The following is a 23,113-nucleotide window of genomic DNA, read 5'->3' as shown; positions in this document are numbered from 1 at the left end:
TCAAGAAGCTCAATTTGAATAGATTTTTAGTGACGAAAGGGACTTTGGGAGCTGCTTTCACCCCTTCATTCTTCACATGTAGAAGCCAAGGCCTAGGGAGATTGTGGTATGTCCTGAGTCATACAGTTAGCAGCAGACAGAGCCTTAGCCGCCCAACCCGCAGTTGTTTATTCCTGCCCTGATGCCAGGCTGCCTACAGAATCAGGACTATTATATATGCCAACTAATTTCTTAGTCTTCCAAAACATTCTTTCATCACTTTAGTGTTTTTATAAGCATAAATTTTATCACTATAATAATTTTCTTTTTTTTTTTTTTTAACTCTAGGTATACTCAGCATGCAGCTTTACTTTTTCAAAGATTCCTTCACCATATACCATATCAAAGCAGGTAAGAGAATTTTTTCTCTGGGTCATAATCTCATCGAAATCTTAGAATTCCCTTTCCTTTTTCTCCTTTTCTCATTTTTTTTTTTCATGTTTAACAATTTCTTACAAAGTAAAAACATTCTGGGACTTGACAGGACTACAAGGGAAATGTAAGTAGTCTCCAGTCTGGGTTGGAATACAAGCTCTTCAGTGAGCACCGTTAAGTGATTCTGTGGGAAAAAAATTCAGAGAAGGAAGACTAATGCAAACCTTGGTCAGTAGGGAAGGCCGTAAGCAGAATTTGAGATCGACTCTGCAGGGCGGGCTGGACGTGTGGAAGAGGATTTTAGGGAGAATTCTTGGCAGGGCAGACTTGAAGGCTGAGAGTTGGAGACAGGGCTGAGAGTAGCAAAGTAGCCGGGCTGCCTTGGAGAGGGATGCTGGCTGCTGGTGGCAATAAAGCCTGGAGAGAGAGGATGCAGCCACGGTGGAGAGTTGCTTTTTTTCTTCTTTTTTCTTTTTTTTTTAAGGCACAAAGGAATTTTGTCTTTTAAATAGAATTATAGAATGTGAAGTTTTGTTAATACAAAAGCTTTGTTTTATTAGATTAATGGAAAGTGGAGTGGTCAGAGTGCCGGAGGATGTGGAAATTTCCAAGAGACTCACAAAAATAACCCCATTTACCAATTCCATATAGAGAAGACTGGGCCACTACTGATCGAGCTAAGAGGACCAAGGTTTGTGATAAATAACTTTCTTAAATTAATAATGTTATATTAAAAATGAGTTTAGTGGAACCGAATAGGGTTTTGAAATATATATATGTGTGGACACTTAATTTATGATGAAAGAGGAGTGAGGAAAGGGCACCATTCAATAATGGTGCTGGAATAATTAATATCCACTTACCAAAAAGGTGATTAGACCCCTGTCTCACACCCAATCTAAAAATCAATTCCAGGTGGATTACTAATACAGGAGATGAGAACCTCAGGATAAGGAAAGACTTAAGACACAAAGAACACATAAAAAGATTTGTAAATATCCTACATTAGTAAGAAAAAGTCTGCAGTTTTTTTGTGTGTTTTTTTTTTGGCTACGTCAGGTCTTAGTTGAGGCACACGGGATCTTTGTTGAGGCATGTGGGATCTTTCGTTGCGGCGCATGGGCTTCTCTGTAGTTGCGGCGTGCAGGTTTTCTCTTCTCTAGTTGTGGCGCGCAGGCTCCAGGGCTCATGGGCTCTGTGGTTTGCGGCACACAGGCTCTCTAGTTGAGGCACACGTGCTCAGTAGTTGTGGCATGTGGCCTTAGTTGCCCGGCGGCATGTGGGATCTTAGTTCCCTGACCAGGGATCAAACCCATGTCCCCTGCATTGTTAGGCGGATTCTTTACCATTGGACCACCAGGGAAGTCCCAAGTCTGCAGTTTTTAAAAAATAAAAACAAACAAAAACTTGAATAGGCATGTCATAAGAGAAATAATCCAAATGGCCAATAAATTGTGTAAGCCCAAAATTAGAAAAGCCAGTGTTCATCAGTGGCATTTAAGATTATAAAACAGTTATACAGTAATAGAGTCCGCCATAACAATGAAAATAAATTACAGCTCCCCACAGCATGGGTAAGTCTTGGGAGCAAGGATGAGTGACAGAAGCCACATAACAGGATATGTGACTGTGTACCTGTTCTTGACTTCCACTTGTATGAAGTCAGGAACAGGTAAAACTAAACTATTGTTGAAGGATGCACACTTACGTAGTCAGACTATAGACAAAGCAGGAAAGTGATGACCAGGCAAGTTAGCTCTGGGGGACAGAGGCGGTGATCAAAAGGGAGCACACAGGGACTTCTGCAGTGCTGAGAGGGTTTTGTTGACTGAGGTGGGGGTAACCCAGGTGTCTGTTCACTTTATGAATTACTTGTTAAGCTGATATTTATTTTATGTGCACTGTGTTATATTTCACAATTTTAAAAGGTTTAAAAAATACAGAGAATACAAATAAAAATAGTACTAGCTTCTAAATAAAACTAGGCTTAACTTTGCCTTCCTGTAATTATAGACTATTTCAAAAGAAACTTACAATCCTTTAGATAAGACTAAGCTATTTTTCCACGTCATTTTAAAAGCCTTTACCAGTTTGATAAGTGAAATAAGGTACCTAATTGCCCTTTTGTATTTCATTACCATGTAGCTTGAATATGGAAAAATGTTTATTGACGATGTGTATTTTTTCCTTTATTCATATATTTATTCATGTCTTTTGACCATTTTTCTGTTGGACTTGTCACGTTTTTCTTAATTGTAAGCGTGAATAAGGGTATGTATGTAAAGGTATTAACTCCTTCACATATTTGCAGGTATTTTTCCCAGATTAATTTTTTTTCTCACATAGAAAAAAATGTTTCTTTATAATCAGATCTGTTTCTTTTGGTTTATTTTGCTGTGGGCAGGAACTCTCACCCTAATATCAAATAAATTTTTACCGTATTTTCTTCTAGTTCTTTTATGGTTTTATTTTTTACATTATTTGTTTCAAGTCCATGTGGAATGTATTTTATATTTGGTGTGAAATACAGTTTAACAATTTTTTTTCTAAGCTCTTGTCACCTTATCACCACCTACATAAGTAATCCTTTCCCTACTGATTTGGAATGCCATGTGTACCATACACTAATTATTTCTGTAAATTTAGATCTTATTTCAGGGTCCTCTCCTGTACTTTTTCTGCCTAATACACTATTTTATCATTTAAATTTAACATTATTCTCTGAGAGCCTGTGGTAAAAATAGTCTCTTCTAAAGTAAGTTTAATAAAATGTTAATCTTTATGGCATCAATTTCAAAACATAAATGGTGTTTTCTGTAATTAAGAGTAAAAATAGTATGCATGTGTCTCAGAGTGCTGTTTCCTCCTACTGAAGCTTTAGAAGCATGTACTTGATTTAATAGTCCATCTGCACTTTAGGTATAGTTATTTTGGGTATGTGTTTGAGACGACTTAATAACAGCAATAATTTGTTCTTTTTTACTGCTAGGCAATATAGTGTTGGATTTGAAGTTGTAACAGTTTCTGTGGTGGGAGACCCTGGTCCCCATGGCTTTCAGAGGAAATCTAGTGGTGACTACAGGTAATGTTGGCATTTTGATTGCTATCTAATTTACACTTTACTTTCTGTGGCGTCATCACCTGAAAACCTTGTTCTCATTTTCCCTGAATATAGGTGTGGGTTTTGCTACCTGGAACTAGAAAATATACCTGCTGGGATCTACAATATCATTCCCAGTACTTTTTTGCCTAAACAAGAAGGACCGTTTTTCTTGGACTTTAATAGTATTATCCCCATCAAGACAACACAACTGCAGTGACAGAGAAACCTCAGCAATAGCTGGATCTTATACTCAGCAAACGTCATCTCTTCAAGTGAGGACACAGATCTCCAGGACACTGAACACAGTCATCAGAACAGAATTAAATCTCTAAAAGTGTTCCTGTGGAATCTGGTGCTGAAGTCAGGGTGTGTGGTGAGAACTGTATGTAGTCAGAATTACCCTATGTCACTTAGAAGTACCATTTACATGGTTTTGTGTATATATGGAGTGGGCTTGCATTTAGGGGCCACATTGTACAAAAAAGTGTAGCTGCTTAAAGATTAGGCTCAGTCAAGCACTGAGATAGATGCCCTTGCCAAGAGGGAACCGAGACCAGACGAGGAAAATGAGGGGTGTAGACTCACTCACTGAGTGGAACAGGCTGGGATAATATTCTGAAGTATTTATGTTATGTTGTCTTCTTGGCCGAGCATGTTGTTAAGGTAGACCTGCTTGTGTCGTGAGTCTGCTGTACATCCTGGGCACCTAATTATCAAATGAATCATATTACCATGAGATTTTAATTCTGCATTATTTATGGCTTTAAATGCTTACTGTTGCCCATAGTTTATGAAAGGATAAGGTTTTAATACTAATTAACTTAGCATGAAGATGCTCATGCTTAAGAATGAAGGTTGTTGAAGTTAGATACCTGTCTCCCATTGACTCATGTAAAGAGAACTGAGGTATATTCATCAGTGTAGTTTTTATCAGGTTGATGAAAGCAGTAGTCTGAGACATTGAAGACATTACAATTTAGTTTGTCTAGTCTTTTTTAAATTGCTCTGTAGTTCAGTGTTCTTATGGTAACATCACTCTAAAGAAAATACAGTTGAGGATTTAATATATGGTAATTGGGTTGCATTTGAAAAAATTGCCAGGATACTGTTATGTATAAATTCCCAGTTGTTTACATAAAAATTCATCGGAGTAGAATGATGCTCAAGACTTTAAAGATCTAAAAATTAACACAGTGGGATTTTTCATCATCTCTAATTATTAAAACTTCTTTTGTATTTCTGTTATCTTTAATTGAAATAAAATGTTTGTTTATACTTATGGAAACTGCATAGTTTAACCTAGAGAAATTATTAGAGGACTTCATGTGGTATGTTCCATCTAAAACAGAACTCATTAGTTGCACGAAAATTGACACTTTTACAAAAAAGGTCTGTTCTTTTACATTCAGGATAGTGGTAGATTGTACTAGTGATTGATAGATTTCACTTTGATAAATAGTGCTTTCACTTTTAGCATATTTTAGGTGGATTACTTTTCTATTACTTTTTAAAGAAAAATCTAAAGCATAAGAGGTATATTTATTATAAACATGATTTGAACCTTTTGTGTTAAAGATCTTATACGGGATGCAAACTAAGATCTAATCCCTGCCCTCAAAATCCAATGGAGGAGACCTATGTAAACAATTTACTATATTGTAATGTTGAATTCTGTAACAGAGCTCTAAATAGAACTCACGATGTACAAGTAAAGATTAATTTTGGTTGGACCAATATAGAAAGAGAATAGAAACAACTGGGGAGCGTTTCGAACTTCTTCAGTGCTCAAGTATACCTGAGTCACTAATCAACCTGTGGGGCTGAGACCTAGGAGATGCCCAGGTGCCACAGACAGGAGAACCAGGCCTCCAGCATAAGCACCTCATCTTTATTTATTTTCCTGCCACTGCGTCTCCATACTGCTCGGCTTTAGTAGCAGCAGAAGTGGAATTCTGATTCAAACCTGGTAATCAGGGCTTAAATTGTTAAGATCCAGGACCTTAACTGAAGATAAGAACAGATGACCACTGCATTCCATGCTCTTCCTTATGGCAAGAGGATTGTCTGGAAGATTTAGGCAACATCAGGATTTCTTATTGAAGTCACAGAAAGACATTTTCTTAAGCCATTTTTATTACACTCAAGGTATTAAGACAAGTACAAAATAACCTTGTAATTAAGATAGATACTGTATCAGTCATTAAAAAAGGAGAAAACAGGACAGTATGAAGGGATTTACACAAATGACAAATATATAAGCTTGACAGACTTAATGGGCAACTTGAATGGGGTTGCTTTTCTTTCTTTTAGAAACGCTAAGTTTTCTTAACAAAAAGGGACAAATAAAATACAATGCTCTAAATATGTGTAACCATGAAAACAAGAAAAGCAGTAATAGAACACTTACACTTAGCATAACAGACACCATTGCTTCTGTTTAACAGCCTTTGCCAACATGTGCCTCCTCCCTTTCCTAGCTGTAAGGAACAATTTCCTCTAAGAAATACTAGTGCAGCATAACCCTTAAATAATTTTTTATTTTTAAAGTTACAGCCTACAGAGAAATTAACACCTTGTCAATCTAGAACAACACTGGCAACCATTCCCCATGCACTTCTCTTAGAATAAGTCCCCTGGGCCGGTAGGATGAGGTTTACGCTGTAGAACCTTTTCTTCCACAGCCATGAACCCCCTTCTGTGACAGGCCCCTGCTGCCCTCGTCCCGCCCCCCATCCCCACACCAGCATTCACCTTTCCCACCCCCAAAAGTGCAGCTCTTGGTGACCTTTTACAGAAGATGATTTTAATGGGTGTCCCAGCAAATTCACTTTTTTAAAAGCCCCCTCTGAAAACCAGAGATGATGAAAATGAATTGTGTCCTTGGATTTTTTTTTTTTTAAGCCTTCATTGGGTCCAAAAGGTGTCCTTCTGAATATTTGAGTTTTGTCTTGTGTACCTGTTTTCCTTTAGATCCCCTGGGATACAAAGGAGAGAACAAGGCCATTTCCCCAATCGAGCCAGCCGTCGAGCCCGCTGGGGCTCAGCTCCCCGGCCCCTTTACTGGCTCGGGGATTTTTCCCCGGGAACTGGTTACTGCTTCCACAGCACTGACAGGGGACATTCCACAAAGGCCGTGGGCCTGGTCACAGCCCACCTGCAACGACTCTGTGCTGAAAAACACCAGCCTGAGAGCTCTTACCCAGAAGAAACATCTTCAGCTCTCAAGTTCACTGAAACGTCATTAGTGCAGTTTAGAGGCAATGCTTGGGATTTGGCATATATTAAATGATTAATGGCACAATTGTTCTCCATACAGTTTCATGTCTAAATATTGATATGCGCTTGGGCCAGAGCCGCGGCTCGATCAGCCGATCTGCACCACGTTTATGTCCTCGATGACCCTGTCCCTGCCCTTCGAGCCCTGCAGGGACAGCTGCCGCATCCTGTCCTCCAAGGCCTGGCCCTCGGGGGACGTGCTGCTCGGGCTCTCGCCACTGTCACCGCTGCTGCTGCCGAGACCCCGATGGTTGCTGGCTCTGTCACTTGCTTTATTCTCTGCCCCTTCCGCCCTGTCTCCTGTAGAAACGTAAAGATCACGGGGTGAGTACCGACAATTCCAAGGGCCCCCTGGGCCCCAGCCCGTCAGCCAGCTCAACCTCCAGACTCCCAGTGTGGCCCCACTGTGCGCATCACACAAGCGCTTCCATCACAGGACTGCCTACGCTTTCGTTGTGCGGGAAAGCGTATATGTCCCTCATCTTTGCAGATGAAATCTGTCACACTCATGTAACAGCTGGGAAACAGAAACCTCTCTAGCAGGTGCTTGTCAAGAGGACTGTTGTGATGGCAGATACAGAAGGAAGCAGGTTGGGAGTGGAGCTGGGCACCATCTCAGGCCGCCACACCACAGCACGTGCACCGAGGCCCTGAGCGCGGCCTCCGGGGCAGGCTCCCCCGAGCAGGGGGCTCAACTCACCTCGCTCCACCTCGCACTCAGGGGAGGAGGCCCCACTGCACTCACTGCGGGGGCCTAGCACCGGGAACATCATCCCGAATTCCGACAGGGACATGGGGCTGGGCAGGTCCAGGCTGCCGGGCCTCACGGCTGCGGGGAACTGCTCGGGCATTTCCGACGGGCTCGTGGGACCCGAGCTGAAGCTGGACACGGACTGGGTCTCCGAATCATCTTCAGACACAAAGGTGCTGCAGTTGTCATCTTCGAAGGCCTCGGAGGCCACTAGGAGGAGAGAGAATAGCCATCACCCAGGCCTGACAGACAGCCACCCAGTTCCTTACACGTCTCCAGATGCATCCACTGCAGGCAGGAGCTAGACAGGGCTTGGCAGCTGCAGGGTCCAACCACCTGATCCCAGGATCCCTTCACCTTGCAGGGAAGCCGCTGGACCCCGTGGATACTCAGTGTCCTTACCAACACTTTCCAGCCCTGCCCTAGAAGTCAGCGTCACCAGACACTGCCTGAAGGTGGAAGGTGAATTCAGCCACAGATCGGGGGTTTTATCCACCCCAGCCCCCCAAACAGATCCCCCCGTGCACAGGAAGAGGGCTGGCCTGCGTAACGCACCCTGAACCAAGCCAGCCAGGCTTCAGGGCTGCCTCCTTCCACGGGATGGGCAGCAGAAGCTGCTGGACGAGACGGCCCTGCGTGGAGTGTCTGCTGGGACCATCTTCTGAGTAACCTGTGATCTCATAAAAGACGTGGCTCGGAGCCCAGCTAGATCACTACTGGCCACAGGAGAACACAGTTCCCTTACAGTGTTCTGTAGCTTGTGCCTCGTTTGTTTTGTGGACCATTATGACCAAGGCCCAGAGACACGTCATTCTCCCGGTTTGAAAGCCGCCTCAGCTTTGAACTATTTCCCCCTCAGCCCACACATGATCCCACGCCCCTTTCCTCCTCCCTCTGCTTTAAAAACAGCCTGTAGGATCCCTTAGATGATCATCCACGAGAAGTACTGTAATGCTGAGCACAGAAAATGGGCTCAGCTCTGAGTTCAAATCCCATCTCCACTACTTGCTGTGTAGCCTTGGTCAAGGTACTTAACCTCTCTGAGCTTCATGTTCCTCTCCACACAGGGTTTATGAGATGATGTATACTAAAGTACTCACATCACGGTTGCTCAAATTAGTTTTCCTTTTCTTTTACCTGGGGCCTGGCACTTGAATGTTTATTCGCTGAATTAAGGAACACCCAAGGGCGGAGTGTGGGGAAGGGCCAACGGCCATCATTCCACAGAAAAGGCAGAGAAGGATGTGTGCAGAGACAGTGCTGGGGGGTGGTTTCTGGACTGACATAGAGGGAGCCACCACAACCCTCTGTATCCATTTCCCAGGGGTGGTCCTTGGAAAACAGGTCCCCAAGGACAGACACATGTGCAGTGACCACTGGAGGCCGGCGCTCCTTCATTTAATCCTGACGACCGTTCTCTGTAGTGGACGGCAGGGACCTTCATGTGCCCCCCGCTTTACAGGGGAAGAAACAGACAGGAAGTTACACCCTAGCCCATGTCATGTACTAGTCATAGTGGGAAGGTCAGGACTTGAATCAAATCTGATTCCCAAGTCCCTATTCCAGACGACTCTTCTTCCCTGCGGGACTTCTCAGAGCCTTCAATGCCCTAACACGTACTTGGAATGTCAGGAGTGAACGTGTAACATTTCCCAAACATATCTAACCACAGAATCCTGACTCTGAGGATGCTCAGTAGCATCTTGGTGAACACAGTGTCCCACCAATGGGGGAGGCCCCAGGAAGCAGGCCGCACTAGCTGCACATGTGCCCTTGACTCACCAGAAACAGCGTCAGGCTCGGGCTTGCGCCCCGACAGGTCCTCGGCAGCCGGGCTGCCCCCCTCGGCCCCGACACCGCACCCACGGGGCCCCATGGCGCTGGAGCGCCGCCGCTCGTGGATCTCGTCGGAAATCGTCTCCAGGTTCCTCAGGGCCGTCTTGTACTCGCCCTTCGCCAGGGCCAGCTTGGCCTGCAGTTCGTCCACCGTCTTCTTCAGCTGCTGCTCGGGAGAAAGGGAGGCTCTGTGAGTGAGGCCACCCCCGCCGGCCTGGCGATGCTCTTGAGTGACGGGTTCAAACATTTGCGCCCATCACTCTACCCTCAAGACACGACTGGGGCCCTGATCCCCTTCCACAGCTCTCCACGCAGCAGATATGAGAGCAGCCACCACCCCGCAACTCCCAGCCAGGTGACAACTTGAGCTCTATACCCAGGAGCAACCCCTGGGAATAAGCCCATCAGGGAAGCAGCAGTGGGAGTCAAGTTCCCACAGAAGTCCCACACTCCAGCCATCTGATTCGGGAGCTGTGGTCCTCACACTTGAGGTGCATCAGGACCCCCTGGAGGGTGTGTTAAAACCCAGATGGCTGGGCCCCGCCTGCAGAGCCTCTGTTCAGTCGGTCTGGGGCGAGACTGGGAATCTGCACTGCCAGCAAAGCTCCCGGGCCCTGCTGAGAACCACTAACCGAGTACAATATGGAAAGTGACTGAAGCAGGTTCAGAGGGCGGCAGAGAGCACTAAGGACGCAGCAAGACCACTCTGAAGGCTGAAGACTTGGTCAAGAATGTGTCCCCCTCACTGGCAGCCATGGGGCCATTTGAAAGCCCACTACAGAAAGGCGGGCTTTGAGGGCAGAAAACTCCGATCTGCTTCAAAGCCAAAGGCCACACGTACCTCAAGCTGCATGTAGTACTTCGCCTTGAGTTCAAAGTAAGGCCTGTAGAAGACAGGAAGGAAACCTATAAGAGCACGATAGCAGTGCCCCCAAACAACTCCACGGGGTGTCCAGGGGGCAGTGGCTGCAGCTGGCCAGGCCATCCTCCAGCATTTACTCAGCTCTGATGAGCCATGAGATAAGGGGGTGCTCCCAGCTCCTGGGCCTGACGGATACAGACACTCCCCCAAGGCCAAGCTGCCAGAAGGCCTATCTCAAGACACGGGAAACCCACACATAGGAACACATATCCCAGGGCCCCAAACCCTGGCTCACTGTCCTCTCTGGAGGGGCTGTTCAAGGCCACATAGGGTGTGCCCAGCAGCTAAGGTGGCCCAGCCTCTTCTCCTAGGGATGCCTAGCAGATGAGGCTGAGAAGAAGCTGCCTCAACACACACCGGCTCTGCTGAGTTCATCCAGGGAAGGGAGAGGCACCACCGTCCCTCACTGAGGACAGCAGGGCCACCACAGGGACAGGGGCTCAGGTCGGCCTCTTGGATTCTGTGCCGGACTAGGGGGACCGGACAGTGTGCTGACCCAGCCAGGTCACGGGCAAGAGAGAGGACAAGAAAGGCCAACATTCTACGGGTTGTGGGTTGTGGGTCAGCGGGAAGACGCCAGCTCTTTCAGGAACTCGGGTGTCTGAGCATGAGGAGTTGACAATACTTTATTCTTGAGCCCTTCACCCTCCATGAGCTCGGGGTCTGTCTCTGGCTGTGGGGTCTAGGCCATTCCAGGTCCTATCTCTTTGCTTGGAGGCCCAGCAACTGTGAGTGAAGCCGGGGTTAGTCCCCAAGATCACTGTCATATGACAACATATAGGAGTGGTAGTGAGAAAAGCGGAAGAAAACTTCCATTGAAACCAGTCTTCCCAACACTGTAAATCAACTATACTTGAATAAAAAATATATACATTAAAAAAAAATAATTCCTTTGGGCCCATCTGTGTGTGTCAGTAATAAGATGAACTGTGCTTTCAGTGCTGTTTTATGGCCTACCTTTATTACATATAAATATTATGAACATATTTATATACTAATGAAGACAGCATCTATGTCATTATTTTAACTGCTCTAAACTATTCCAGTGTTTGGAAGTGTCAAGACTTATTTAACCAAAGACTATATTGTTGGACAAATTAACTGTTCCTAGTGTTTGGTATTATTATAACAGGGAAGAGCAAAATCTGACTCCATGTTGGATCTGTTTCTTTGACTTTAACCTTTGCTTTTCATTGCTTTTGTTATTATAATCATACATAATGGCCTGCCTCAGGAAACCCTGCCCCTCTGCCTGAATATTAAAGTACCTTTGTTCAGCTCACAGGGAGACAATCTGACCCTGCCCACCTGAGAATGGCGGCAGAAAAGAAGAAATTAACACATCCCCTCCCTGATGCTGGCCAAGCCAGGCACAACTAATGGCCTTTTTATTTTACTTCCTCACTTCCTCCCCCTCTCTGTTCTATAAAAGAAACTGGCATCCAGACCCCGAAACGATGGTTTTGGGGGACACCAGTCCTCCATCTTCCCAGTCTGCCGGCTTTCTGAATAAAGTCGTATTCCTTGCCTCAACACCTCATCTCCTGATTTATTGGCCTGTCGTGTGTTGAACAGAGTGAGCTTGGACTTGGTAACATTATAAGAAACTTTTGAAATAAATATCCTGTGAAAAGAAAGGAAGAAAGAAAGAGAGAGAGAGAGTGTGAGAGTGTGAGAGTGTGTGAGAGAGAGAGAGAGAGAGGGAGAGAAGGAGAGAGAGAGGGAGGGAGGGAGGGAGGGAGGGAGGGAGAGAAGAGAAAGAAAGAAAGGAAGGAAGGAAGGAAGGAAGGAAGGAAGGAAGGAAGGAAGGAAGGAAGGAAGGAAGGAAGGAAGGAAGGAAGGAAGGGAAAGAAAGAAAGAAAAGGAAAGAAAAGAAGAAAGAAAGAAAAAAGAAAAAGGAAGGAAGGAAGAAAGGGAAGGAAGGGAGGGAGGGAGGAAGGAAAGGAGGAAGGAAGGAAAGGAGGAAGGGAGGAAGGGAGGAAGGAAGAAAGAAAAGAAACCAGTCTTGCTCCACTTCATCAGCTCTTGGTCTACAAGGATGTGTATTATGTACCTAGTTCACCCCATTGTGCTGACAGGGCCTCATCCACACCACCAGCCACAGAGCCAAGGGCACGCCCTGAGTTTCCCAAAGCCCAGCCCCAGCCCACGGGCCAGCTAATGGTTTGCTCTTGAAATTCCTCTTCCTGTGCTCCCAGGTCGGAGCAGCCCCACCCCTGAGGGGTTACAGGTAGCCTGGGCAGGGGGCTCTGGTGGGGCAGGCCACAGAAAAGCTTGAGAAGATGAGGAAGAGGAAACGAGCAGCAGTCCAGGGACCCGCTTTCCCAGGCTCACTTGGACTTGTTGATAGCTCGCTTGAGTTTCTTCTCCAGCTGCCGCATGCGGCCCATGGCCGCATTGTACCTGGCTGCCGTCTCCTTGTGCACCAGCTCGCTCCTTGTCTTGGTCTGCTCCGCCTCCATGACCTTCAAATGACAGCAGAGGTCAGCCCAGCCAAACCCAGAACGGTCCCTTGTTGGGGTATTACTTATGTCATTTAAAAAAACTAGGAATTTGGGATTCCCATATACACACTACTATATATAATGTAGATAAACAAGGACCTACTGTAGAGCACAGGGAACTAAACTCAATATCTTGTAATAACCTATAAGGGAAAAGAATATGAAAAGAATATATATGTATAAAACTGAATCACTGTGCTGTACACCTGAAACTATCACAACATTGTAAATCAACTATACTTCAATAAAATGTTTTTAAAATAAATGAAAAAAAATTATTTGAGGAAATTAGTGGGCAGACTAAGATTAAATGAACTTCCAAAGAGAACAGGATTATTTTTCCCTATTCATCTATTCTGGAAAAATCACGTCAGATCAGATGAAACAGATCGGCTGAGGCAATGAGCAGGAAAGAAGAGAGGGAAAAACAAAAAATCAGAGGGAAAAAAAAAAGAAACGTTCTCGGATTCAGTTGACGTCCACTTCTTCTGAGTAGCCACCATGGGTACCTCCTGTTTTCACCTGGGGTCAGGGACTGAGGGGCAGGCAGGCAGCACCAGCGGGAACTCAGACGTCAGGGACCTGGGAGCCCTACAAAGCCAGGTGTGTGCGCGTCAGGACGGCAAGGCAATGGTGACCTCAGCTGTTCGGCCCCTTCCCAAATATCCTGAGTTAGCTGGTGGACAAGAATCCAGGATCCAGAGGGTCAAACTGAACAGATTCTGGGGTTTACAAAAATTTGTGACCAGGTGACCAGTCAGTGTTCTGGTGGGAGATTCTGGTTTTAAAAATGAGCTCAAGGGGGCTTCCCTGGTGGCGCAGTGGTTGAGAGTCCACCTGCCGATGCAGGGGACGTGGGTTTGTGCCCCGGTCCGGGAGGATCCCACATGCCACGGAGCAGCTGGGCCTGTGAGCCATGGCCGCTGAGCCTGCGCGTCCGGAGCCTGTGCTCCACAACGGGAGAGGCCACAACAGTGAGAGGCCCACGTACAGCAAAAAAAAAAAAAAAAAAAATGAGTTCAAGACCCAACAATCAAGGGCCCTCCACAAAGGCACATTCCTAGAAACAGGGACAGTGTTGGTTCTCTCCCCCATCACCTAAAAAGCATCAGAACAAGGCCAGCTGGGAGGACAGATGATGCAGGAGATAAACAGCAGTTTAGGCCACATCAGCGGCTCACAACTTCCTTCTCATCTTTTACTTACAACTCACCCAAGTGTTATGGGATGAACTGGAAAGGCAGCAGTGAGGTGGGGAGAGAGGGCCATGCTTTATTTTACCCAAAGAGCAGCAGGGAGGAGACCCAGCAGGACAGTTGCAGGAGGACACCACCCAGGAGGAAGCCAGCGGTCCATCACCCCCTCCAGGCAACAGCCACAGTCAGCCCGGGGAAGTTTACTTATGCACTTATAATAAGGGGTTTTTTAAGTGTCAGGAAAAATTCTGAAAGACTTCGATATGAGCATAAAACGAGACTGGGTGTCCTGTCCTGTCTGGGTGTCCTGCCCCCTTCCAGGTTATCTCTGCCTTTCGTTGTCTTGGAGCTATTTTATGACCCTGTAAGTTGGGGAAAACTGATAGTAATATAAATGATTCTTACCCCTAGAAATGAAGATTGTGTCCAGTAGAGATGCATTTGATTATTGATTGCCCTGTAAATATTGACCAATTCTGTATCTTGTGAATTCATTTCAGCATTCCTAAACTTCTGTATGAGTGTGCTTTTTGAATTCTCCTTTGAAAGAGCTGTAACATCTTATTAGTTCCATCCTTAATGAGTTAAATAAAATCTTTGACAGGAGAACACTTTATACTTATCAGAGTTCACCCTTTACCTTCTTTAAAATGTATATCTTTTAACAATGTTTTTTTTTTTTGTTTTCTGTTTTTTGTTTTTAACAATGGTTTTAATGCTTGAGATACTTTTAAAAACAGAATTAAAACAAAGTCAGAGAATGGAAATAGGGAAGTGAGACAAGCTGGCACGTGGTGACAGGCTTGCTAAAATGACCTCTCAATCAAGACCAAGGGGCTCCGGAGAACCCTTCCCCTTGGCTTCTAACACCAAAGATGTCACAGTGACATGAAACGCACTCGAAACCTCCCCAGCTTGGTCACTTAGGGAAACGGTAGTAACTCTTCAGTCTTGTCTTAAATCTTAATCTTTAAGGATTCACTGGTGTAACCTTTATGAACACACAAAACCCAAGCATATCAGACAGATGAAGGCAACCTATTGTGATCTGTTCCACTGCAAGAGGATTCAATGCAGGGTTCACCTTTAAGGACCAGTCTGAAAGCATTTTAAATAGACGATCTACAAAAGCTCTAATCTGAGGCTACAATATAGAGCATTCCCTGCAAGAAGCAGGGCTCTCACCGACTGCACACAGGCCCTTTGTCTTCCCTGGCCCTTCGTCTGCAAAAATCTTCCTAAAATTAAACACTCGGAAGGCTCCGAGCACTTGGCGACATTGCCAGCGCAGAGTGAGGCAGCAGCAAGGACGCCGTCCCGATTCACCCCCACCAGTCCATCTACCATCCCCCGTCCCAACCTCCACGTGCACATAACCCCCTGCTCTCGCAGGAGAGTCTCCACTCCGCTTCCCGCCTCTAGGGAGAAAGTCTCCAAGCAGGTCACCTTGGTTACGTCTCCTAGGTAACCAAGCAGCCCCTGAAACATGGAACCAGCTGTGAACTGTGTGCCCAGGGGTGGGAAAGGAATGTGGGGATAAGGGCGGATGCTGGGAAGGTGGAAGCCACAAATGGAAGCACAACGCAGATGTCCGTGCAGACCTCAAGGTGGCCAGACGCACGTGCAACCCAGCCCTGGGGCGCCAGCGCCCAGACCTCTGCGAAGGCTGGGCTGACAGATAATTGGCCTGGACTCTGGGCCCCTGAACCCCCGATCAGCACCACGCTCTTCAGTTTACCACCAGCATATTCAACTCAGAGCTGCGTACTCTGATTAAGCACCTACTGCGTGCACAGAGCACACTGGAGACCAAACCCGGACCGCCAGCCTCACGGGGCAGACGCCCAGCAGCACCGCGCTACTCAGGCAGCTGGGATCCAGGCTGTCGGGGCCACCGGGCCCAGGGGCGTGGGTGGGGACCGGCAGCAGAGGCTGCGCTGGGGGGCTCGGTGCGGGGTGCTGGGGGAAAGGGCGTGGGCGGGGAAGTACCTAGGGCTGGGGGCGCTTAGCAGAGCCACCTGTCCACCCTCCGCGGGCAGCGCTCAGCTTCCCGCCTCCTTCCCCAGAGCAGGCAGGCTCCCGGAGAAATCACTATCTGGGCACCAACAGCCCTGGGACCCTCTTCCCTAGGGGGACCATGTCCCAGGGCTGACCCACGGGCTCTGTGCTAACCTCTGGGTGCACTGGCCTCTGCGGATTCTAACGACTAAGAAGTCAGCATCCCTGGGGTTCCCAAAACCCAGACACACGCTCCTACCCCGCCCCCCGGGCCGGCTCCAAACGCCCAAGGACTGACCACCCGCTGCTGCCCAATGGGAGGCTTTGAGGCCCCAGGCGTGAGGCCTGAGTGACCAGAACAGCCGCAGCACCACGGCCCAGGCAGGCAGCAGGTAGCGGGCCCTGAAGAAAGCATGTGGGGAGGCCACCGCTGGTGCTCGGGACCCTGAGAAGCCACAGGCCTCCCCCTGGGTCAGCAGAATAGACAGAATGGGGCCCAGAAGTGCTAACGGGCCCCCTCCCGGGAGCCACAGGGCAGCCCAGGCCCTCTGCTCACAGCAACACACAGAAGATGCTCAAACAGATACTTCCTACAGGGACACCAACGGGCACTGCCAGCCAGGCTGGGTCCCCTGCCGGCAGAATGAGCTCAACCGACCAGGAGACGTCCAGCCAGCCCGGCTCCTCCGTCTCACATTCAGCTCTCCCAACCTCGAGGCCATCCACCCTCATGCCCAACATCCCGGAGCTAAGAGCAGGGTCCTCCGCTCCCGAGAAGGTGGCTTCACGGTCTCCTCAGATCCTTGGCCCATTCAGGCTGATTTCTGATTCCTCCTGCAGCCCTGGGTACACAGGGCCAAGGAGGTAGCTTCCCAGGGCCTTGGGCGACAGGTGGTACATGCCCACCAGCACAGAAAAGTTGGCCATGTGCATCCCAGGGCTCAGATCCATGCCCCCAGGGCCTTCCTCTCCAGGAGCTGCTGGTCCCTGACAGTTCATGCCTCCCCACACCTCCTCCCTAGAAGGGCTGCTCCGCGGCCAAACCGGGTGAAGCTGGAGGGGCCTCAGCTGCCTAAAGCCCAAGTGGGAGCAGCAGGGATGCCACGTCCCCAGTAAGGCCACTCAAGTGCGTCGCAGCTTCCAAAGCCCTGCTGATCCCAGCTCTGAGTGCAGAACTGTTCCTCTGTCCCTGACCGGGGCACTGCATGTGGCCTAACAAGAGAGACCCCGGGGCTCCAGCGTGGCTCCAAGTGGGGCTGCCCGCTGTCACCCTAAGTCTGAAGGAACAGAAGGGACACACGGATGGCCTCAAGTAAGGAATGTGGGGACCCCAGGGTCCTTCCACTGTGCCTGGGCTAGAGGTCACACAGCCCAAAGCACTGCCACTTCCTCAAGACAGCCTGGACCTTTCTGAGCTCTGCATCTTTCTCTAGACTCTCACGTGGCAGTTTCTTCAGGAGAAGAGGGTGAGATGACGCTCCCTTCTCCTGAAGAAACAGGCTTCCTGGAGGATCTAGAAGTCAGCCAAGGTCGGGGACATATTCCAGGGCGTTCACTGTCTTTGTCCAGCAGCGCTCAGGAAGCCGAGCATGCCAGGCCCGCGTGGCCCCGGGAGCATGCTCAGTCAGAGCGCGGCTCACAGCAAAGCCACACGTGAGCGTCTGTACCATCCGTCACATCCCTGGAGTGTGCCCCCTCCAGGTTGGATTTCTCAGTGACACGGGGACATGGTCGAGGACAGCTCTGCCAAGGGCTCTGTCTCTTGCTAGTGTCAGTTTCCAATTCTGCTTTTCCCCATCAGCAGGTCAAGGAGCAGCATCTGAGGCCCATAAAACTGGGGAGGAATCTAGGGAAGAGGAACGGCAGCCCCAGGGTGGAAATCCTGGCCTGTGACCCAGAAAATCTGCTCAGCTGCAGGCGTTACACCCCCATGACCAAGAAACCTTCAGTGACCTCAGTGACAGCACACATCAGATGACCCTCCCCGGGACCTCAGGGGCCCCATGCGATGTCAGGAGGTCCAGGGCCGTTTGGTACAGCCCCACAAGTTGCACACTGCACAACCCCAAGAAGCGCCATTCCCAAAGACTGGTGTGAATGGTGCTTCCGGAGTCATGGGATGTGGAGGTCTTGAGGACGCCTCTCCCGGACTGCCACTCACCATCCACTTATGGTCCCAGGACTTAAAGAGTAGAAGGAAAAAAAAAAAAAGCAGAAACCCATTTTGTTCATTTTTAAAGGACAGATTAAGTGATTTCTGAATGATTCTGACTAGCCTGATTTGGGTCTTGTTTGGGGTGGACGAAGGGCAGGAAAGAAAGGCAGGCCTTCAGCTAATTTCTTGCAAGGAGCTACTCTAATTTTTTTTTTTTCTTGTCCTTTTCATTCTGTCAGGCTGTGGCTTGTAAACTTCCAAGATTTCCAACCTCCCCTTTGGCGTTTCCCCAGTGGACCCAGGAAAGCTGTGTTTGGCTCCCCCAACATCGTGTTCACTAGGTGGCAGGAGGCCCCAGGCCACACAAGCCCGGCCGGGAGCCCGGGGTTCAGGGGAGGTGCTACAGAGTTGACCCGCATTTGACACCAAGTCCAAGCCGTTTGTGTGCCAGGCATTCCATTTAAGGAAGCACAAGGCCATCTTTAATTATCAGGTCCCCCAGGACTTGAGCCACCATGGCAGGTGACATTGAAAAGGTTCTCTTCCAGCCCCGCAGGCGGCCTCTCAGGGAATCCAGACTAGCTCCCACCCCCTACATCACCCTTCATCCAAGGCCTCACCCACCTCCCCACAGCAAACCAGCTGGAGGAGGGGAGGAAAGAGGTGACAAGTCCAGCTATACCCACCACGTCCGATTCTCAGCAATATGGCCAGAGGGCAGATCGTGGGAGCTGGTAAAGGGCCAAACAATGATGGCACCAAACCTAGGAGTCAAAGCCCACTTTCTGTGCATACACTGGTTCCCCAGACCCCAGCCCAGCCCGAAGGCCAGCCTGCGCACCCCCTGTATTCTGGCCTCATCTGCCATGGCCCCCGCTTCTCACCAACTGGCACCCACCCCCGAGTCCAGGCTCCGCAAGTAATCAAGGTCCTCCACCCCAGGCTCCAAACCCAGCCAGTCCCCTGGGACTCAGAGGGAGGGGACTCTGGAGAACGATCGGGTCCCTCGGGAAAGCCCCATCCAGTCAGGACCGTCAGAGGTGATCTGAACCAGACAAACCTCAAACGACAGGGAAGGGGCAGGTACGCCTGTCACCGGGTGACTGTCATCGTAGAGTACGGCTCAGTCCCAGGCCCGCAGAGACCCCATGGAGATGACCGCCTGTGATGCACAACATGCCTGGGGGTCTGCTTCCTCTGCTCGGGGAAACCAGCGGGGAGTCTGGGTCTGATGGGCACCTGCACCCCGAGGCCACAGGATCCCAAGGCGGACGCAAGCCCAGCCCCTCTCCCCACCCCACGCCCACACGCAGACGCATGCCCCGCTCCCTACCCCCCCCCCCCCGGCCCACAGGCAGGCTCAAGGCAGAGGCGCGCACCCGGGCGTAAGCCCAGCCCGGCCCTGGTTCCACGGAAACGTTCCGCTGAGATTCATACCCTCTGGGTGGCGTGGTTCAGCATCTCCTGCCAGGCCGAGTCAAACTGCCGCTTGTCATCCTCCAGCAGCCGCTGCTCGGCCAGGGAGATGGTCTCCTTGGCGGCGCGGAGCACCTCGGTGGCCCTCTGGAAGTCCTGCGTGGCTCTCTGAGCTTCCAGCTGCGCCTGCGCGAGAAAGAAACCTCATGAGGCCTCGGACACAGCAGGGGCTCCCGCTGGCTCATCACACCCTCCAGAAGGTGGGCGTCCCGAGGGCCTGGACGAGTCCTGTCCTTCTCTGCCTGGGCGAGACCTGTCCTTCTCTGCCTGGGCAGCCTGGGAACAGGCCGGGCACCTGCAGGTCTGTGTAGATGCTGGATGGGGGAGTGGAGGGTCTTCACAGCCCGGGACCCAACATACCAGATAAACACGCAGGCTCTGGGTCAGAGTTAGAGGCAGCGAACTGGCCCATCCGTGCTGGGTACAGTGTCAACCGTGGCCCTTCAAAGAGATGATCTCATTTGCTAATGAGGCCAAGGGTATCAGTGTCTCCAGCAGCACCCCTGCCCAGACACATGGTTCAGCTCACAGCACGTGAGAATCAGAAAAGCCCCGGAGATTACTGTCCAACAGCGTCATTCTGAGTGGGAACCGTGGCTTCCACAGGCCAGGGCCGTCCCTGAGCTCACGCGGCTGGACCAGACTCCAGCCGCTCCGAGGCCCAGCCTCCCCGTGCCGGTGACCCTGCGGGACAGGCCCCCACTCAAATCACACGCGCCGACACCTGCGATGGGTGGGGGGAAGGCCCTGATCGTCACGATGCTGTCCCTGCTTTCAGGGAACTTCAAGTGGGAGAATCAACAGAAGCGGCAGCAGAGCCCCGTTAGCCTGGACTATCAGGAACATGAAACGTCACTGATCCAAACTGAGTGTAAAACACCCCACATTTTAAAGTCTTAGAACAAAAAGAGAACAGCGATCTCCTTTATAATGACCAGGTTGATTACATGATGAAATGACAATATTTTGTACCTAAGGGGTTAAAATATATTATTTAAAACTAATTCCACCTGCTATTTTTAAATCTTTTACTGGGACTAAAATTGTAAGTCACATAGTTGACTCGCATTCCGTTGTTTCCATTCAGTAGAAACGCATCCCCCAGGAGTGGGCCATGAGGTTGCACCAGAAATTTGCAGCAAATCCTTGTCACTGCTCTCAGCAGACCCACCTTGAACTCCCCGCCAGGGTTCAGGCAAGCCACTGCCAGATGCTGGGCCGCTGCAGCCTCCCACTCACCCCTGGCTAACCGGATCCCTCAGTCAGTTGCATAAACTGGGGCACACCCCCGAGGCAGTCCCTGGGACCCAGGGGGTGGGTGGAACATCTGGGCCCACACCCATTCCCCGAGTGAGTCTCACGTGACTGAGAGGAAGTCTTCAGATACCACAGGCCAAGGACATTTTTCAAAGGCAGTTGAGAGGAACAAAATCAGACTTGGAGTCCATCAGCCCCCAGGGTGAGGGACAGCTCTGTGACCTCTCGGCGCCCCCTCCATCTTTTTGATCCTGTAACTGCGGGTCACACCCGACCCGACCCTCAGGCAACAACTACCTGGTCAGGGAGCTGAACTGGGGAGGGAGTGGACATTCAGAAGTACCAGAGGGAGGGGACACGAAGGAGAAATTTCTTCCCATGGAGGGAATCCAGGACGGCTTCTTAAATGAGGATGATCCCGAACTGAGGGCTGGAGATGGGGATGATCTGAAAATGCCGGTTGGTGGGGGGCCTGGAGGAAGCAGAGTTATGAAACAGTGTCTGTAGGAGGCTTGACAAAGGCTCCCATCAAGGTTTCAAAAGGGAGTCAAGGGCTTCCCTGGTGGCACGGATTCGTGCCCCGGTCCAGGAAGATCCCACATGCTGCGGAGCAGCTGGGCCCGTGAGCCATGGCCGCTGAGCCTGCGCGCCTGGAGCCTGTGCTCCTCAACGGGAGAGGCCACAACGGTGAGAGGCCCGCGTACTGCAAAAAAAAAAAAGGGAGTCAAGAACAGAGGCTGTGAATGAATGCCAGGCTAAAGCTTCCACCAGGGGACCTGCCTGCTGCAGACCCACTATGTGGCCCTGGGACCACACAGGTGTGCCTCAGGGACACAGTGGGGACCAGGGGCCACCCTCTAGGACAAACCACTGAGAAGACAGCACCACCTGCTGTCAGCAGCACACTCACTGCTCCAGAGCCCGAGCTCCAGGTCCACCGTGCTTCTCCCGTGTGAGGACAGCCCTCGGGGGCCCTCCACCTGCCCAGACGTGCTGGAGGGCACCTGGCACTGAGAAGCCGCCCCATGCTGAACCACAGACCACCTAGAGGCTTCAAACCAGGACCATGAGACCATAATTAACCCCACAGGATTCTAACATTTTCTAAGAAGGGATCTGTGTTTAAGGAAATTTTAGTATTTCAATTCAGCCACGTCTCCCTGCTTGAGTAATGAAGCTTTTCTTTCTTCAGACAAGCCAAAAACAGATGCCCTCATGGGAACCTTCTGAAATGTGGCTGCCGTGACCCAGACCCAGCCCCTCCTGACCCGCTGCTATGCATCTGCTGTGTTCCAAATAGGGGAACCAGATCCCTACAAAGAGGGAGAAGAGGATGCCCATCTGAAGTGCCCTGTAGAACATGCTCTCTTTTGAGTCCCTGGGGAGTTTCTGAAGTTTCCTCAAGGCTCTGTCCCTCTTGTGGTATCAGAAATGTGCTTTCCTTGTCATATTGTGGATCCTGCTAATATGAGGGTGTGGTATACATTTAACCCAGATGGCATCTCTCCATCACTTATCCCCTCACTCATTCATTCATTCAAGTAAGTGCTGGACACGTGTTCTGTACTCACTGTCTATTCACTGCATCTTTCTGGGAAATAGAGCCCCCATGTCTCCAGGTGAGGCAATGTCCCAGCTAAAACCTACTTCCCAGCTGTCACTAACTTTTAGCTAATGAGATGTAAATAGATATTGAGTGAGGCTTGTACCCCTGTTACTAACCTTGTTGCTAACTTTTAGCTAGTACTCCTCTTACTAACTTTTAGCTAACGAGATATAAATAGATACTGAGCGAGACTTTCAGGAGAGCTCCTTTGTCTTTCCATCTGTGATATTAATATGACAGCTGGTGCTTCAACAGCCTTTTTGGATCATGAGGCAACTCTCTTAAGGATGAAGGAACAGTAAATTAGGTCCCTGCCCTGAACTGACTTTTTACATGACAGAGAAAATAAAGTCTCATATTCAAGCCAGTGTTATTTGGGGGTTTTCTGTTATGTTCTGCCAAATCTAAACCTAAATGATAACACATCTTCCCCTCCACACAGCTGGGCTATTCTGTAAACCTGATAGATGTGATTATAGCAGCCCGCATAGCCTGGTCAGATCTCCCTCAACTTCTTTCAGGCTGCTCAGAGCCTAGTTTATAACTGTTAAGCCCAAGGAAACAACTTTGGGGCTTCCTAAAGAACCCCAAAGCACACGGCCTGTTTGTAAGGCATTTC

At 49.4% G+C, this 23,113-nt stretch overlaps 2 protein-coding genes across 2 annotated transcripts in view; one reads left to right on the top strand and one right to left on the bottom strand.

Annotated features, from left to right (window-relative positions):
• CAPN7 (calpain 7) overlaps positions 1-5,141 on the top strand; it is a 36,592-nt gene extending 31,451 nt beyond the window's left edge. Inside the window, exons 18-21 of the mRNA XM_082654335.1 lie at positions 328-390; positions 975-1,105; positions 3,404-3,496; positions 3,590-5,141. Of these exons, the coding sequence (XP_082510461.1) occupies positions 328-390; positions 975-1,105; positions 3,404-3,496; positions 3,590-3,734 (432 nt within the window). The 3' untranslated portion in view covers positions 3,735-5,141. The remainder of the gene's footprint in view (positions 1-327; positions 391-974; positions 1,106-3,403; positions 3,497-3,589) is intronic.
• Positions 5,142-5,627: 486 nt separating this feature from the next.
• The window catches only part of SH3BP5 (SH3 domain binding protein 5), an 80,042-nt gene continuing 62,556 nt past the window's right edge, over positions 5,628-23,113 (bottom strand). Inside the window, exons 4-9 of the mRNA XM_082655083.1 lie at positions 19,593-19,757; positions 12,637-12,767; positions 10,222-10,264; positions 9,327-9,546; positions 7,494-7,754; positions 5,628-7,093 (exon numbers count right to left, since the gene is read on the bottom strand). Coding sequence (XP_082511209.1) covers positions 6,882-7,093; positions 7,494-7,754; positions 9,327-9,546; positions 10,222-10,264; positions 12,637-12,767; positions 19,593-19,757 — 1,032 coding nt within the window. The 3' untranslated portion in view covers positions 5,628-6,881. The remainder of the gene's footprint in view (positions 7,094-7,493; positions 7,755-9,326; positions 9,547-10,221; positions 10,265-12,636; positions 12,768-19,592; positions 19,758-23,113) is intronic.

This window comes from Grampus griseus (genome assembly GCF_964374135.1).
Source record: "Grampus griseus genome assembly, chromosome: 5".
NCBI classification, from domain to species: domain Eukaryota; kingdom Metazoa; phylum Chordata; class Mammalia; order Artiodactyla; family Delphinidae; genus Grampus; species Grampus griseus.
This window is presented reverse-complemented; position numbering and strand designations above follow the sequence as displayed.